Here is a 15,999-nt window from a genome sequence, read left to right as displayed (position 1 = left end):
CTCATTGGGGACAGCATTAGGATTCAGTCCTACACCTTTGACGAGAGCCTGTTTTACTGCCTTTTGTCCACTTCTGAAACTGAGAAAGATAATTTGTCTTATCTAGAAGATAAATCCTCAAGCTCACTGGTGATTTTTCTCCTGAAGCTACTGTTTTAGAAACCTGAACAGGAAAGGCAGTAGGATGGAGGCCGCAGAAGATAGGATAGGCTCTGGATTGTTCACACCTTCAGTCAGCTCTTTGCAGGACCACAGTCGTCTCTACTGGAGAGGTTCTTCCTCTGAAAAGTCACATGGGACATATCTGCACCGCATTAACTTTATAGCTTTTCATCGCTGCTTCCTCAGGGTTGTTTGGGCATACGTTGCCAGGGCATTATAATGTAAGCGTAAATTTTCTCGATGTGGTCTAAGGCTGGCATAATCGAAGGACAAGAGGCAAAGGGTTTGGGGCAGGCCACAGACCAAGTACTTCATAAGTGACAGTCTCTAATAAGGGTCAGATGTATGCAGGGGTCTTGGGACAGCTCTGGTGCTCAAAGCAGGAAGCATGTCCCAGGACAGCAGCTTGTAGAGCCTTGTAGAGCGAAAACTGATGAGGCTTCTGGATGTTTCCTTTTCCCAACCACCTGAATAAGAACCATTCACTGAGATAAACATATGCAGTAGGAGTGTATATAATTGTTCATTTAAACTGCTAAAAAACGCGTGTGGGAAGTTGGATATGAGAGAGGTGCTTAGAACCTGACTCACACAACCTAGTTCCCTCATTGCAGACTGACGAATGGGAAATGTTTTTACTCTTCCAACCCAGATTTCACCAATGAATGCAATAAATTTACAGAAAACAGAGATTTAAGAAACTTCAATAAATCTACAGAAAACAGAGTTTTAAGAAACTATACGCACCTCTCTAAAAAAAAAAAAAAACATTGAACAAAACAATACTGCAGACTTTCATGGGATTGGATGTTTGCACTGTCTCAAAACAAATACTGCTACGGTCTCTGTCTTTGATTTATTTATTTTTTGGTCAAATATCTTTAGAACGTCAGGCTCAAGGCCAGAAATAAATAGAAAATGTTTTATGGTCCTTGATTTGATAATGCCAATAGCAAATCATATCTGATATTCATAATAAATAAAGTTTCTTTGGCCAGGGGCAGAGGGTGGGGGCTGCCCTTGGAGCAGCGGAAAGCTTTGTAAGCCAGCCTTCCAAAGTTGTGTGAAACAGGAAAATTGTTTCTTTTTAAATTTAACACTGAGAATTAAATGATTAAAATATTATCATTTCCAACCTTAATTCAGAGAGATCTAAAGAAAATGAGTTTAGAAATCCTCCTAAGTTACAAGTAATTTACAAATCTGGGTTGTTTTTTATTAAATGGGTGGAGAGCACCCTCAGTAACTTTAGCAGGGCTTACTTGTACCAAAAAGAATAGAGGGTTTTAAAAAAAAATTAAGTAAATAATTCAGTAATTTTGAGTTCAATTAAATGCTTTATTCAAAGGGAGTAAGAATTCCTGTTTGATCTCTTGTAAACAATAATTTCAAATAATGAAATTTCCTCTAGGAAACAGGTGCTCTTTAATATTAACATAAAAAGAAATAAAAATGCAAATACAAAAGTACTTAGAGAATGTTTATTTTGTGATTTAGGAGGCTTGCTTTTCCCTCCCATCGGCTGAAAGATGTTTAGTGACACTTAATAAGTACTCGGAATAAGATTTGTTCTAAAGATCTCTGTATGCTGTAATTGTATGCCCCCTTTGCCCTTTAAATTTGAAATAAACTTGAAATGAAGGGTGGAATCCAAACAGGCTGTTAGAGAAGTAGAAATGATAAGTGATTGATTTTTCCCAACATAGATAACATTGCCTATTTTGTGATTCAGCAAATGCTGCTATATACTATCAGTGAAGTGCCTATTTCAACAAGAGATTGTGATGTTGCCTTTAATTTATTTGCAAATGCTGCTTTTATGTCTGGGTTTTTCTGTGCAGCCCAGGTAGTAAGTGCAGAGGGGAAGCTGTTTTATGTTGAGGGAGGATAGGAAAGAAGGGCAGGAAGCATTCAGAGGCTAGCCTGTTTCCCCCAGGACCTTCTCTTCACTTATGTGTGTTCAGGCCCCTTTCCCCCACCCCTCCCATGACTTGCCCTTGTGTTGTACCTGTGCAGAACTAGAGTCAAAACCACATCTCTCTGACTTCCCAGTGCGGGCTTCCAAATACTATTGAAATCCTGTCTGTGTAGGGAAGGCAGAAGTGTGGTCTTTGGTCAGCATACTTCCCAGATACTTTGTAAACTGTGCCAGGTGCCTTTGGTAAGAAGATGAGTAGAATTTGTCCAACCCCTGAGAAGCAAAAGACAGACAAGCAAAGAGACATACCTGAGCAACAAGCGTTCTTAGCCAAAGGTTGTTCTGATTTTCTGGATGGGCTGGTTTGGGAATTGCTTGGTTGCCTGGGTTTAAACCCAAGTCACTCAGAAAACTAATAAAATAGCAGTTCTGTTTTCCATCTAAAATAAACCAACACTACTAAACCTTCCTCAGTCTCTCATCTTGGCAAGAGAAGGTGAGGTTTGTGTCAGGTACCGTCTAAGACCTTCTGAGATCTTGCCTTTCCAGCCTTTCATCCCTTAGCTTTGCTCACACTTCAGTTAGTTTTGCCTGTTTTTCCATCTCTGAGCTTTGTTACATCTATCTAGAATGTCCTTCCTCTTTCCCATGCTACTGCACATGCACTGGCTAACACCTGCTGGTCCTTCCAAGGTGAGCACCACCTGCTTTTGCTAGCCTCCCTAGTTTTCTAAAACCCTGCTGGCAGCTTCTCTGAACCATGTGGCAAACCCTGTATCCCTGCTGCTGCAGGCTCGGTTGATGTACAGAACGTCCCCAACACTCTCCAAGGCAGTGTCTGACCTGGTAAGAAAGCACTGCACGTTGTCTCTAAACTCCAAGAAATTAGTTATAGGAAACTTCTGACTTTGGAGAAATCCCATTTTTACTTTATTACAAGTTCTCTAGAGCCAGCCTGATGGAACTGACCTGACAGTGCCTGGACTTGATGACTTGTGCCCTCAGTTCAGAGAGGTGCACAGGTCACTTGCCTGAGCTCTGCTGCCACATGACCTGAGCCATTCAAGCAGAATCATACCTGCTGTCTTGTCCTGTATGTGGTGTCCGTCAAATGGCTGTCATGAAGGTCATCCTGTCTTTCCCCTCAGTGAGAGAAGGATGGTAGAAGTGCTGGGGGCAGGGGAAGTGACCAACTGAGGCCACATGTTGGCCTCACCTTGGTTCTCCAGCCCTCTCTCCTTCCAAAGCCAGTAGCACTTCATCTTGCTTATTGTGATGACCACTGCAAAGCTTTTGTTACAGCTATTTTTGTATGCCAGATTGAGCTCCTTAAATACACAGATTATATCTTTTTCACTTTTATATCTCCTTTCACATTTAGCAAAGTACCTTTTATATGGAAGATATTTAATAAGTATTGAAATGGCCGAAAGAATGGATTAACACATGATCTATAATAAGGAAACAATAATTCATTTAATCAGTGTGTATTTATTATACACCTGCTGTGTGCAGTCAGTGTTCTGGTGCTGGGGTTAAAAGGTGCTTCCAGACGGATTCCTATTTGATGAGCTTCTCTGTGGTGTATCTTCTGATCTAAAATAAAAAGTGTGACTGGGCTGTTGACATAGTACTTTTCAAGAGTCATTTGTTAATTTGTCAGTTTATGTATGAACTACTATGGCCTTTCCAGTTCTAGAATTCTTTTGTGCTTCTTTAAATTTCTCAGGGTCAACAATGACTCTCTAGCCTTGTTTTGAATAAGTGCAGACTTTGATCTGATCCCTACCACCTTTGCCCATTTTTCTAGCTGTGTCTCTTGGCCTGACTGAGCTCATTCCTCTGCCCTTTCCTCTTTATCCTGCTTCTTGACTTTTTCTTAGCTTCTCATTTTTTTGCATGGTGAATCTCACTGAACAAAAAGCAATGAGATAAATGGCTTCTGATACATATCATAAATAAAGATTTAATGCAACACACTTGACATCATGAACCATATATTTTAATGCTCTGAACTTGAAGTGTAGAAATAACTTTTCGTGAGGAGGGTGGGGAGACAGAGGACTTATGAGCTGATGCATGAGTATTCAGAATTGAGTTTTACTGTACCATTTCATAGTGTCTTCTATTTGCAACATGCTTAGATGGCTGAGGTCAGACAGTTCTGCGTGGTGTGAGTGGTGTGAGTCTGTGTAGTGCTTGGAAAAAGCATCTTTGGAGAGCAAAAGGAAAAGGGAATTAGCTACTATATCATTATCATTAGCTTGTTAGTTGTCTGATAGGGAAACACTAATTAAAAAACATTTGTGCCTGTTTGGAAATTACCTGCCTATATAAGGAAAGGAAAAACAATCACTAAATTGGCAAAACAACAATAAAATCATACTACAAATCATATTAAAAGGGAAAAAAAAGGCAATGGATGTGCTTTGAACTTCCAACTCCTTCACAGCTCATCATTTCTTGTTGCCCTTTGTGCTCAAGGAATCTAATGATACACAAAGCTTCATTGCCAGATACTTCATTAATTCCTCAATCCATTAGGAGCCTTAATGGCCTATGCCATTGGAATAAGTATGGAAATCCAGTCCCCCAAGAAAGTACAGTGCTCTATAAATCATACTCGCCCGAGGATTCTCTAAGCCCTTGACACAGAAGAATAGATGAAAAATCATTGTACTTCCTGAATTGCCTTATCCTAAGAGGCTCAGAATAATCAACATCATTTAACCCTTTAACCCTCAACCCATGGTTCTCAAAGTGTGATCCCTGGATCAGCAACATCAGCACCACTGGGAACTTGTTAGAAATGCAAATTTGGTGGCCCTAGCCAGACACACTGAAGCTCTGGGGGTGGATACAGCAATCTGTGTTAAGCAGGTCTCCCTGTGACCTGCTCTAATGTCCCTGTGGCATAGTTCTATAATGAAGGCCTTTTTTTTTTTTTTTTTTTTTTTTTTTTTTTTTTTTTTTTTTACTGTTAAGGAAAAAGGTGAGCAGGTCCATAGCTTCATCCTAATCTACTTGTTTGGATTCAGTTTAATTGAGCAAACCTTCACTGAGTAGCTGTTACATCCCAAGCGTCCTCTCAAGGAAAAGGACACTTTAAAATCTCTCTAGTGTCATCTGTGCTAACATTTTCCTGTTGTGGTTGGCCTGCCTGGAGGGCAGCCCCTCCTCAACTTTGTTCTAAAGCACCAAAAACAGTGGTCCTCTGGGCTGCCTTATTTGACTTCTCAAATCTCCTTCATTAATTGTCATCCACCAGTTGCTTCCTCATCCCTTTCCCAGAGGGACACTGACACCTCTGAGACCTGCAGGAAGAATGGCTCTGTCTTTCTGAATCTTTTCTGCTTTCAAATGCCTGATAATCTTGCCTTGCCATTCATAAGCTCCCTTCTATCCCTGTCCCTCTAGAATTACTTTTGCCTCTACCCCATCCACTGCTAGCAAGGATCTTTCCCCCAGGGGACAGACTGTTCAACCCTAATCTTTTTTTTTTAAATATATGGAATTTATTGTCAAATTGGTTTCCATACAACACCCAGTGCTCATCCCAAAAGATGCCCTCTTCAATACCCATCACCCACCCTCCTCTCCCTCCCACCCCCCATCAGCCCTCAGTTTGTTCTCAGTTTTTAAGAGTCTCTTATGCTTTGGCTCTCTCCCACTCTAACCTCTCTCTCTCTTTTGTTTTTTTCCTTCCCCTCCCCCATATGTTCCTGTTAAGTTTCTCAGGATCCACCTAAGAGTGAAAACATATGGTATCTGTCTTTCTCTGTATGGCTTATTTCACTTAGCATAACACTCTCCACTTCCATCCACGTTGCTACAAAGAGCCATATTTCATTCTTTCTCATTGCCATGTAGTACTCCATTGTGTATATAAACCACAATTTCTTTATCCATTCATCAGTTGACGGACATTTAGGCTCTTTCCATAATTTGGCTATCGTTGAGAGTGATGCTATAAACATTGGGGTACAAGTGCCCCTATGCATCAGTACTCCTGTATCCCTTGGGTAAATTCCTAGCAGTGCTATTGCTGGGTCATAGGGTAGGTCTACTTTTAATTTTTTGAGGAACCCCCACACTGTTTTCCAGAGTGGCTGCACCAGTTTGCATTCCCACCAACAGTGCAAGAGGGTTCCCGTTTCTCCACATCCTCTCCAGCATCTATAGTCTCCTGATTTGTTCATTTTGGCCACTCTGACTGGCGTGAGGTGATATCTGAGTGTGGTTTTGACTTGTATTTCCCTGATGCGACGTTGAGCATCTTTTCATGTGCCTGTTGGCCATCCGGATATCTTCTTTAGACAAGTGTTTATTCATGTTTTCTGCCCATTTCTTCACTGGGTTATTTGTTTTTCGGGTGTGGAGTTTGGTGAGCTCTTTACAGATTTTGGATACTAGCCCTTTGTCCAATATGTCATTTGCAAATATCTTTTCCCATTCCATTGGTTGCCTTTTAGTTTTGTTGGTTGTTTCCTTTGCTGTGCAGAAGCTTTTTATCTTCATGAGGTGCCAATAGTTCATTTTTGCTTTTAATTCCCTTGCCTTTGGGGATGTGTCAAGTAAGAAATTGCTACGGCTGAGGTCAGAGAGGTCTTTTCCTGCTTTCTCCTCTAGGGTTTTGATGGTGTCCTGTCTCACATTCAGGTCCTTTATCCATTTTGAGTTTATTTTTGTGAATGGTGTGAGAAAGTGGTCTAGTTTCAACCTTCTGCATGTTGCTGTCTGGTTCTCCCAGCACCATTTGTTAAAGAGACTGTCTTTTTTCCATTGGATGTTCTTTCCTGCTTTGTCAAAGATTAGTTGGCCATACATTTTTGGGTCTAGTTCTGGGGTTTCTATTCTATTCCCTTGGTCTATGTGTCTGTTTTTGTGCCAATACCATGCTGTCTTGATGATGACAGCTTTGTAGTAGAGGCTAAAGTCTGGGATTGTGATGCCTCCTGCTTTGGTCTTCTTCATAATTACTTTGGCTATTTGGGGCCTTTTGTGGTTCCATGTGAATTTTAGGATTGCTTGTTCTAGCTTCGAGAAGAATGCTGGTGTGTTCAACCCTGATCTTAAGTGCGGAGCTCTATTTAGAGGAACACCTAGAACCTCTATCAACAAAGGGTAACAAGAGTAAAAAACTCTAAGTTTACCTTTCTCCTAATAGCTGTTTCCCAAGCCCAAGGCCTCATTATCCTGTGCCTCAGTTTTTCTGTGGCTTCCTAACGGTTTTTCCACCTTGATCCCTCTTGCTGCTAGAGTGGCTAGTCTTAAATACTAACTCTATCATTTCTCAGCCTACTATCTTCAAATATGTGCCTATGGCCAAAGCAGGGGTCAGCAAACTAAGGTGTGTGTTTATTGTTGTATATAAAGTTTTACTGGAACACAATGACACTCATCATTTGCAGATTATCCATGGTTGCTTTTGTGCTACAATGGCAGAATTGAGTGGTTGCAATTGGGACTATATACTACATAAGCCTAAAATATTTATTATCTGGCACTGTAAGAAAAAGTTTGCTACCCATGGTCTATAAAGTTTAGTCTGTTTACACATAACAAACTGGCATATTTGAGTTCTATTCTGCCAGATTACAATATGCTTTCCCTTTACTCCTGTCTGTGCTGCTTGTTTCCTTCCTTTCATGCCTTTGTTTGAATTTATTATTTTTCCTTATTCTGTTTCATTTTTCACACTATAAGTTAATTGGTACTTTCACCCTTGTCCCAAACAACTCAAGAACCTTAGAACATTTTAAATGTCACTTTTACCGTTTCTTTCTTATACGCTTTAGTTGTCATCTGTTCATGTTCTCTATATTTGAAACCCAGAAGACATTACTATTATTGTGCATAAAGTCAATATTAATTTAGACTTATCTACATATTTAGCATTTTGGTTGTTCTTCACTTCACACTTACTTCTGATCCTTGTTTATGAAAGAAAAAGGAAAAATTCCTATGTTTGCCCTCACATTTGAATGATAACTAGGCTGAATATAGACCAAATTTAATTTTCTTCCAGAAACCAAAGACATTGCTTCATTGTCTTTTAACATTCACTTTTGCAAATTAGAGATCTGATGGTAATCTTATTTTTCTCTTTTCTTTTCTGGAAGATTTTGGGATTTTCTCTTTTTATTTTGAAGTCTGTGTTTAGGTGATTCTTTTTTCTTTTCTTTTGTTGTTTTTTTTTTTGTTTTTGTTTTTGTTGTTGTTGTTGTTGTTTTTTACTTGATTCTACCTGTTGGGCTTTTTTTTCAGGTCTGGAAAAACTTTCTGTTATTTTGTCTGTTTTTATTCCTCTAAATGCCTTTTGGAAAGATAATAGAATATCTGGATTTTACCAAACTGGTTAGCATTTGTGTTCTATTTTACTTATTTTGATATTTTCTTCTCTCTTCTATAGGCTCCATCTTCCAGTTGCTAATTTGGGATGTAATACAATACATCTTGATTCTTCTTTTTCTTTTTCTTTTCTTTTTTCTTTTTTTTTTTTATCCACCCACTCAGCCCCCACCCTCCAGCCCCCAGGCGCCAACCCCCGGCCCCGCCCGCACCGCACCCCCCCTCTGTTCGGGTGCCGGAAAGGTGCAAAGCTTGGGTGTGGCTTCCAGCCGGTGCAGTGGGATTTGGCTGGGTGCGGGGAGCGGGGAGCGTGCCCCTTGTGAAGTGCGGTGGGGTGTGCCGGCTGGGCGGGGTGGGGCCTGGCCAGGCCGCTTTGCTGGCCCGGGAGGGGCTGAGGGAGCAGTGGCTGGGGTGTGTTTGGCCCCAGGAGCCGCCCTCCCTGGGGAGAGAGGACAGAGGAGGGAGGGGGGGCACCGGCGGGCGCCAAAGGAGAGGTCAAGGAGGCCAAAGGCAAAAGCCTACAGCACCTGGTATTCCCAGGTGGTCTCCCATCCAAGTACTAACCAGGCCTGACCCTGCTTAGCTTCCGAGATCAGACGACATCTGGCGCGTTCAGAGTGGTATGGCCATGCCAGCGGCTGCAGCTGGGCGCCTCAAGAGCCTGCTCCACGAGTCCCAAGCCCAGCGGGTGCCACGCTTCACCCATGCACCTGCCAGACTGCCTGCCTGTCTGCCTGCCTGCCGCCGCCCTCTGCCACGGGCCTTGATTCTTCTTTTTCTTAATGTTTATTTATTTTGAGAGAGAGAGAGAGAGAGCGCGAGCATGAGTAGGGGAGGGGCAGAGAGAGAGAGGGAGAGAGAGAATTCCAAGCAGGCTCTGTGCTGTCAGTGTGGAGCCTGACGTGGGGCTTGAACCATAAACCGTGAGATCATGACCTGAACTGAAATCAAGAGTTGGACGCTTAACCTACTGCATCACGCAGGCACTCCATCTTGATTCTTTTTAACAATGATATTTTGAATGTCTTAGAGCTATGTAGTTGTTCATTTTTTTTTAATTGATGGGATATATTTTGGAATCTGTATCATAATCTATACTGTACCTCTTTTAAACTCATCTGCTTTCACTTACCTGACTCCTTAGGTCAGATATTCTTCTATTTGGTAATAATCATAGCACCTCTCATTTATTTTTGTTTTCCTTCAAATGTTTCTGGTTTTTAAAATGTCTGATTGTATTTTGGTTGCACATCATGGGTGTACTTTTTCTTTTCTCAGCCCAAATGAAAATCTACTTGTCTTGTTGGTGAATGATGGGTCAGATCACAGGACTCGGATTCAGATCAGATAAGATGACCTCACCTGCTGATGATAATTGGGGCAGGATGGGCCATGGGCTGGTCTGACAGTGGGTAGCTTGTCCTTTAGGTGTTTGCTTCCACTCTTGGCACTGGCCTTACCAGAACTGTCTCCTCAGAGATATCTACTGTTTTCTGGGGATTTGCTCCCTGGGGTTAGTTACACCTTTTCTTGATAGTCAGTACTATTAGGGTTTCACTCTTTTTCTTTTATCTTTACTTAGGGGTTGAAGCTGGGAAGTTTGTAACACAGGCTGACTCTACCATCTTGATCCAATCAGCAATGTGTTTCCTGAAGGCCTTCTTCCCTGTCTTGCCTCCAAGCATGACTCATTGCACAGTCATTCTGGTTCCACATAGCACTTTGTCTCTACTTCTTTCATAGTGCTTATTCCATTGTAACATTTCTTAAGAAGTATCTATTTGTCCTTGTCTTTGCCCTGCTGAATTAAATTCTGTAGCTAAGACATTGTGTAGGTGTCAGATTGCCATAGACATTTCATCCAGGGTACAGAAAAACTGGTTTAGTAGTCAGCAAGTGAAAATGGGGTTTGGAAATGTAACATAGGCTATACTGTAAGATACAGAATGGCTCTCCTACTTGGTTTTATGTATTTATCTCAAGAACCTGCTTGATGTTTAAGTCAAGCTTTCCAACTCTATGAATAAACATCTTCCAAAGCATCAAATTATACTAGTCTGAAGTTAGATTGATTTTGCAAAGGATAAAGTTGTATCCTTAGAGATGACTGCCTCTGTGGGAAAAGAGGGCCCTTCCCTTATTGGTTTCCAAGGATTGAATCCTCACTGGGATTAAGTGTATTATCTCTGTTTCCTTTGCCTTTTAAAAAAAAAAAAAAACTTTTCTTTTTTTTTTCTTTTTTTCTTTTTTTTTGAGAGAGAGAGAGAGAGAGAGAGAGAGAGAGAGAGAGAGAGCAGGGGAGGGGCAGAGAGAGAGGGAGACAGAGGATCCAAAGTAGAATCCAAAGCAGGCTCCATGCTGACAGCAGAGAGCCCAATGAAAGCTCAAACTCATGAACTGTGAGATCATGACCTGAGGTGAAGTTTGATGCTCACCTGACTGAGCCACTTAGGTGCCCCTAAAAAACTTTTTGAGAGAGAGAGAAAGATTGTGTGTGCATGTGTGCAAGTGGGGGGAGGAGCAGAGGGAGGGAGAGAGAGAGTCCCAAGCAGGCTCCACATTCAGTACAGAGCCTGACATGGGGCTTGGTCCCATGACCCTGGGATTATGACCTGAACTGAAATTGAGAGTCAGATGCTCGACTGAGCCACCCATGCACTCCTCCTTCACCTTTTCTGGAAGGTCTCTGTTTAATGAGGAAGCTAATGATGGAAGAGGCTGGAGTTACCAATTCATTAATTAGCTAAATCACAATACTCTTTCCTACTCTTAAAAAATCCTATTTAATTAGGAAAATAAGAAACAGTTTCTCCTTTCATATCTGTCATTATCTGAACTTACTCAAACGCTGACATCTAGGTAGTATGATTAGGCTCTTAAAAGATTGATTATGCCTAGGGCTCCTGTTATGAATTTTTGCTGTTATATCTGCCATCACATTTCAAAAGATTGGAATTGGCAAAAAGATTCCAAAATAACAGGGCATCTGGGTGACTCAGTCGGTTAAGTGTCCAACTTCAGCTTAGGTCATGATCTCACAGTTTGTGATTTTGAGCCCTGCATTGGGCTCTGTGCTGACAGCTCAGAGCCTGGAGCCTGCTTCGGATTCTGTGTCTCCCTGTATCTCTCTGCCTCTCCCCTCCTCTCTCTCTCTCTTTCTCTCTCTCTCTCACTCTTTCTCTGTCTCCCTCTCCCCCTTACTCTCTCAAAAATAAGTATTAAAAAAAATACTACCAAGAATTACCAAGAATGTATTGAAACTGATAACAAGAATTGCCAAGACATCAAGATATTAAATAATGCTTTTATTCAGATTGTAATGGATCTTGTTTCAGTTCTGTGTGTTTGTATGTAGTTTTTAAATCAGCTAAGCCACATTCTTAACCCCCACTTTAAAAATGCTTCATTGTATATTGAATCTAGATGTATAGGGAGATCAGATAAATGCCTGAAGTGTAGAGCCCCTATGGGGACTAGTGAGAAATAAGACTGCTCATATGGACCATAAGGGCCTTTTCTAAGGTTTCCTCTTCCATCTCATGCTGTTCCTTTTTTTCTGGAATATTTTGGAGATAAGGAGAAGCCATTGAAGGACATTTAAGCAGGGGGCTGACCTTAGATTTATGTTGTAAAGAGATCACTGGCCTCTTCCTAGGGAGGATGATTGAAGTGGAATGAAATAAAAGACCGATTAGGAGGACACTCCTATGCTGGGTACCATGAGCAGAGGCAGTGGCAGTTGATACAGATGGATAGAGAGAGATCAGAGCAAGATTAAGGTACAGAATCTGTAAGACTGAAGTTGCTGATCGGATGTGAAGGCAAAGAAGAGTGAAAAGTTAAGTGCACATTGATTCTTAAGGTCTGTGATAAAATATTACAATCCCCAAAAGACATTGAGTTTAAGTACCATTCCTGTCCCAGGAAGGAAAATGTTCCTATAAAAGAGCACACCAGCATTTGATCAGATTGCAGACCCTTTTTATCCATAGGAATGAAAAGTCAAGCTTTTAGATCATTCTGTTTCTTCTGCTTTCTAAACCTTATTCTACACCCACTGTTTCTAGTCCTTAAGTATTTACTAATTGTACATATAGTGAAGCTGTTTGATTTTTCTCATGTTTCATAACAAATATACTAATAATGTCTAGGGCCAACTGTATGTGATTTAATTTTTAGACTGTGGTAGTTTTTAGATTGCTGTTTTTATTTTCATTCTCTCTTCAGGCATAGTCAGCTATGAATACTCAACAAAATCATGCCCTTTGGGGTGATTTTCAACTTTCTTACTTTGGGAAGCATATTTTTGTGTCAGTCATGTAGGGTTCAGATGAGTATTATTAAGCACTTGAGCCCCGATTTTCCACATTGGACCATTTAACACAGTTCCTTGTAAATAGAAAAATTAGACCATCTGTGTGCTATTTTGGATATTTCTGAAGACTTCATCTAACTTAGGAGAGTAGGTACCTGTATTCCAAACCCATATTCTATCTCTTGATGTACCAAAAGTCCTGCCATGCAGGAGGTAAAAGGGAGGTAACTTAAGCATTCATGGGTGATTTATAGGAGCACCCTGGGGGCTTTTCCTCACTGTGCCTGGAGAAGCATATGCAAAAGGCTTTGGCTTTCTTAACCACAGATGTTTCAACATGTGTTTGGTAGTATGTGACCATAGCAGTGCGTTTCATTAGAAGCACATGACTTATATTTTCACAGTTGCTCTCACCACTAGGGCCCCTGGAGGGCCAGGACTTGTTGATGTAATCAGTTTTCTGCATCTCTAATAGCTATTATTCTCTGAAGTGTGGAAATAAGCTGAGTTACAGAGTTTGAATTGATATTTTTCATTTTCACCCTACAGAAATGCATCTTCTGCAGACACCGGGTCAAGAAGGTCTCTGGAGCCTGCATCCAGTGTTCCTATGGCCGTTGCCCAGCCTCCTTCCATGTCACATGTGCTCATGCTGCTGGGGTGCTGATGGAGCCTGATGATTGGCCATACGTGGTGAACATCACATGCTTTCGACATAAGGTCAACCCAAATGTGGTAAGGCCCTCCTTTCCTTCCCTGATGCCAGGACTGCATAAGAATTCCCTCCTGTCCCATGGCTAGCATGCTCTGCCCTGTAATGTTACTTATTGTTAACATGTCTAGACTGTGAGTTCCTTGAGGGCAGGGATTGTACATTATTATTTACTTGTATTTGCCCAGGACCCATCAGTGTCTGGCACATGCTAGATACAATAATTATTTATTGAGTTGAATAAGTGAATGAACAGATGAATGAATAAAATTCTTTATGCCTGTTCTGATTTTGGATCTGTATGTAGGTCTACTGAGTATGGCTGTATAGATTGTGCACTGCACATATCCAGGATGAAGGTGAGATCACTTCTGAGAAGGGAATGATGTGAAAGTACCACTTGAAAACATGCAGTGTTCAATCCATGTACCTGTACATTCTGGCCTTTGGGTTTTATTTCATCTCTTCTGGAAGAAACAAAGAGCAGTAACACAGTAAAGGGAGAATGGAGGTGGTCATAAACATTTGGGTCCTTGTTGTCTGTGATGGGATCAGCTAGGTATAGCATGTGGAGGCCTTAGGAGGAATGAGGACAATTTCAGAAAAGCAGAAATGTAGAAGGGAAGTATAGAGGTCACTTTTTTTCTGTTTTTTTCTATTTCACTCAGGACTGAACCTATTTCTGGGAAAAGAGTGTTTGCAAGTAAATAGCGTGTGAATTTAACTATAAATTAGTTTACCTGTCCTTGGTAAATGGAATCTTTGGTCTGTTTTAAGTGCTTAGAAAAACTAGGACAGTGTGGAGATGGTTGATATGCCTTTGTTACTTTTCCAGTTCACTGTAATTGTTTTTTGCTGCCAACAAGGAGGCTAAAGCTTCAGCTTTGCTAACTTGCTGCCCTTTGTTATCCCTGGGAGGCTTGGCCACTGACTATTTGCAGCCTAACATGCTTGTCCTATGTCTCTAATAACCTTCTGTGAACAGACTGCCAGGGTGTCAGTATGGACTTGGGGAGTCATGACCCATACACAACAAATCTCCTGGATTTTTAATGATTCCAGCAACTTCCATTGGCATTTTGAGAGATACTTGATGTTTGCAGGTTGAGACTTTGTGCGGATGTGTGTGAATGCACAAATGTACGAAATGACACCACCGTCACCTCTATTTTAAACTTATTTTCCATGTTTTAGGTGACAAGTTGCATATTCATTCATGCTTTTTCCTTAATTTCTTGAATTAATGGGCTCTTGCTAAGAATAGTATTATATATTCAGAAGAAAATACATTTTAAAAACTTAAAAAAATGGCAGTAATAACACATTGCATTACTGTGGTGCTTTGCCATTTACAGTGTACCATCAATACCTCATTAGATGACACATGGGAATGCATTTGAGATGTGAATCAGATCATGACCTCCAGAGTCAGAGTAGTTTGTGTTCACACTTGGATTCTGCCAGCAGCACATATGCAACCTTGTGCAAGTTTTGCCCTCTAAGCCTCAGCTTCCTTGTCTACAAATGATGGCATGCCTATGCTCACCATGTTGTTTTTAGTCCATGGCACAGAATAAACACTCAGAAAATGAAAGCCATATTATTACTTTCTCTTTTACTACTGCTGTGCTGCTGCTGGCTTTGGTGTTACAATTCTATATGAATGAGGCCACATGAGTAGTATTATCCCTGCTTCAAGGATAAGAAACCTAAGTGCCAAAAGGTATAATTCCTTGTCCAAGTGGATTCAGTTAATGAGCAACAGGTGCTGGAATGTCAGTGCTTTTTCAGCTCATGCTCTATTATTTGTTGAATTCCCAACTCCAAACCCTGAATGGAGCTAGAGGTGTTCATCTAAAGCTTTGCTTGGGATCACACATTCTTATTCTAATATTCCAAAGCTCTGTGGTTACTGATGATTATATTGAAGTTGCTATTAAAGAGATCCAGATGTTTAATCAGGACTTCATTCCTCTTAACTGTGATGTGTGGTTCAGTCATGTTTATATTACTGTTTGTTTCATAAATGATGACCAAAAAGAACATCTACTCTCCTCTATAGATTGACTTTAAGTTTGGTACACTTTGTCAAATGTGAGTAAAATATCATATAATTTACATTAAATGAGTTTTTCCTTATGAAGATAACATTTTAGCATTTCTAAATTGCCTTGAGAAGTTCTCTGGCAGGAAGTACTGTGAATACTACATTTCCAAAATATATTTCTGGTAGCTATTACTTATCCCTTATTCTTCATTTGGACTTCAAGTATGGATTCTTCCCCAAAATGTTTGACAACTAACCAGAAGGAATTCATGGAATCTGGTAATTTGGTTCAGAGCATTGTGAATTGTCCCTGTTTATATTGAATATGCTTTAGTTTTCAAGCATACAAAAGTTCAAATTCATTCCAGTATTTCTCTTTGTGTAAATTGCATATGCCAGGGGTTGTGCTCTCAAGAGCTGGAACCATAATGTGGCTATATTTTCCACCATACCTTGATTATTTGAGAGTAATGGACAATTGCTGAATCATAGCA

The 15,999-nt window shown here is 40.7% G+C and overlaps 1 protein-coding gene and 1 pseudogene across 17 annotated transcripts in view; one reads left to right on the top strand and one right to left on the bottom strand.

Moving 5' to 3' along the window:
- KDM4C (lysine demethylase 4C) overlaps positions 1–15,999 on the top strand; it is a 443,090-nt gene that overhangs the window by 364,084 nt on the left and 63,007 nt on the right. For all 17 annotated transcript variants that reach the window (XM_058695403.1, XM_058695399.1, XM_058695405.1 and 14 more), the window contains one exon: positions 13,296–13,481. In XM_058695403.1, coding sequence (XP_058551386.1) covers positions 13,296–13,481 — 186 coding nt within the window. The remainder of the gene's footprint in view (positions 1–13,295; positions 13,482–15,999) is intronic.
- On the bottom strand, positions 8,947–9,063 carry LOC131492235 (5S ribosomal RNA; annotated as a pseudogene).

This window comes from Neofelis nebulosa, chromosome 12 (assembly GCF_028018385.1).
Source record: "Neofelis nebulosa isolate mNeoNeb1 chromosome 12, mNeoNeb1.pri, whole genome shotgun sequence".
NCBI classification, from domain to species: domain Eukaryota; kingdom Metazoa; phylum Chordata; class Mammalia; order Carnivora; family Felidae; genus Neofelis; species Neofelis nebulosa.
Note: the sequence above shows the minus strand (reverse complement) of the source record. Positions and strands in the feature narration are given on the sequence as shown.